The following is a 1,764-nucleotide window of genomic DNA, read 5'->3' on the forward strand; positions in this document are numbered from 1 at the left end:
ATCAATAAATTATTTTTTAATTATTTGTTTAATAATTGAAGAATTTAAATTAAAAGTAAAAATGATAAATTGATATATATTAGATACACAGCAAATATAATATCCCCAAAACCTCATATATACTTTTAAAAAAAATTGACAATATAAATACTTAACCAAAATTTAAACACTTCTTTTAAAAATATATATGTATATATATTCATACTTTTCAAAGAAAATATATCTAAAAATTAGATATGTGATTACTTAATTTTATCTAAAAATTTAAATAGTTAATAATATAATTTTATTACCAAATTCATAATGTATTTTACATGAAGGTTTTTGCATACTTATTATACTCATTCATTACTTAGATTTGAGTTTGTAAATTTTAATAATTTTTAACTTACTAATTATATTTTATTTTATTAAGAAATTACTTTTCAATTAAGAAAAAAATTTAAATGTGAAATACATAATGTTAAAAAGTAATCCTTATAACTACAAATACATATATAATATAAATGAAATAATGTCTAGAATTTAATTATAGGAGGCTAAGTATTACACTTATTACTTTAACAAGTAAATGCTATATCAAAAATAATTTACATTTAAATCTCCTATATAATCCAATTTTTTGTTAATATGAGTAAATTCAGTGAATTTCGATTGACGCGGGAATTTATCTGTTAGATGGAAACAAAATTCACAAATACTAAATATAATTTTTTAAACCACAGAGAATGCTCGTGTAACCCCAAATTTTTTAAGAAAGGGATGTAATTATCCCAATTTTACCAGAGGTCTATTACCTTTAATCCTATATATAGAGAGAGGGGGGGAGGGCAGATTGGAGGGATATGGATTCGGGAATTGAATGGGGCAGTAGTATGGCAGCAGCATGGGGAATAAGCAGAAAGGGAGTGATAGAAGGAGCAAAGGAAGACCTGGAAATCCTGGAAATGCAGCACCACAACAACTTCCACACTCTAAAGCTTGAGCTCAGAGCGTTCATCTGTGACCTTCATCATCACTCCCACAACAACGCTGCCATCTCCACCGCCACTCAAGGTCACCACCACCACCCTCCTAATTTCTCCGTCTCTTCTCCCCATACTCTCCTTTCTTTTGCAGATTTTCCCTTCACGTCTTTATAATTTTAATTTAACTATTGAATGAACAGAGTCTTCATCGAGCAGGAAGCTGAAGAGGAACAGCGACGGTAGCGGCGGTGGAATGATGAAATGAAGAGGAGGCAGGACTGATGCAGTACTGGAGAGGGCGCAGCAATGTCTTCATAAAATTCAACACCTGAAAACCAGCTTATGTTAGTAGTTGTAATATGGCAATTGATCTCTACTGTAACCAAAGAAAAAAAAAAAGTGTGTTTGACGACGCCTTCAATTTTTTGCATTTAAAAGTAGAAATGACAAATGAAACCAATACAATTAGATGTCATGTGTTTGACCTGCGGAGGAGACCGGAATAGTAGCGGGACGAGAATGAGTTTGCGGTGGGACAATAGTAGTGGGACAATAGTAGCGGGGCAAGAATGAGTTTGAGGTGGGACGGGACAGGTTTCAGGTCCAACAACAACCAGGACGGAACAAGTTCCATGTGGAATCAGGACAGCTCTGGGATCCGGCCAAATATATGCTCCCTATAAATTGAAGTAGGCATGTCTATTTTAAACTAATCAATCACTGATAGTATTTAAAAGTTGCATGATTGATCAGTGATAAAATTTTCCGGCATGAATCGACAAGGTAATTTTGGCTC

General features: G+C 32.7%; 1 protein-coding gene across 1 annotated transcript; it reads left to right on the forward strand.

Annotated features, from left to right (window-relative positions):
• LOC105165905 lies at positions 566-1,332 on the forward strand. Its single transcript, XM_020695450.1, has 2 exons — positions 566-1,140; positions 1,256-1,332. The coding sequence occupies exons 1-2, from the start codon at positions 846-848 to the stop codon at positions 1,315-1,317; spliced, it is 357 nt and encodes a 118-aa protein (XP_020551109.1). The 5' UTR covers positions 566-845; the 3' UTR covers positions 1,318-1,332.

This window comes from Sesamum indicum, linkage group LG7 (genome assembly GCF_000512975.1).
Source record: "Sesamum indicum cultivar Zhongzhi No. 13 linkage group LG7, S_indicum_v1.0, whole genome shotgun sequence".
NCBI classification, from domain to species: domain Eukaryota; kingdom Viridiplantae; phylum Streptophyta; class Magnoliopsida; order Lamiales; family Pedaliaceae; genus Sesamum; species Sesamum indicum.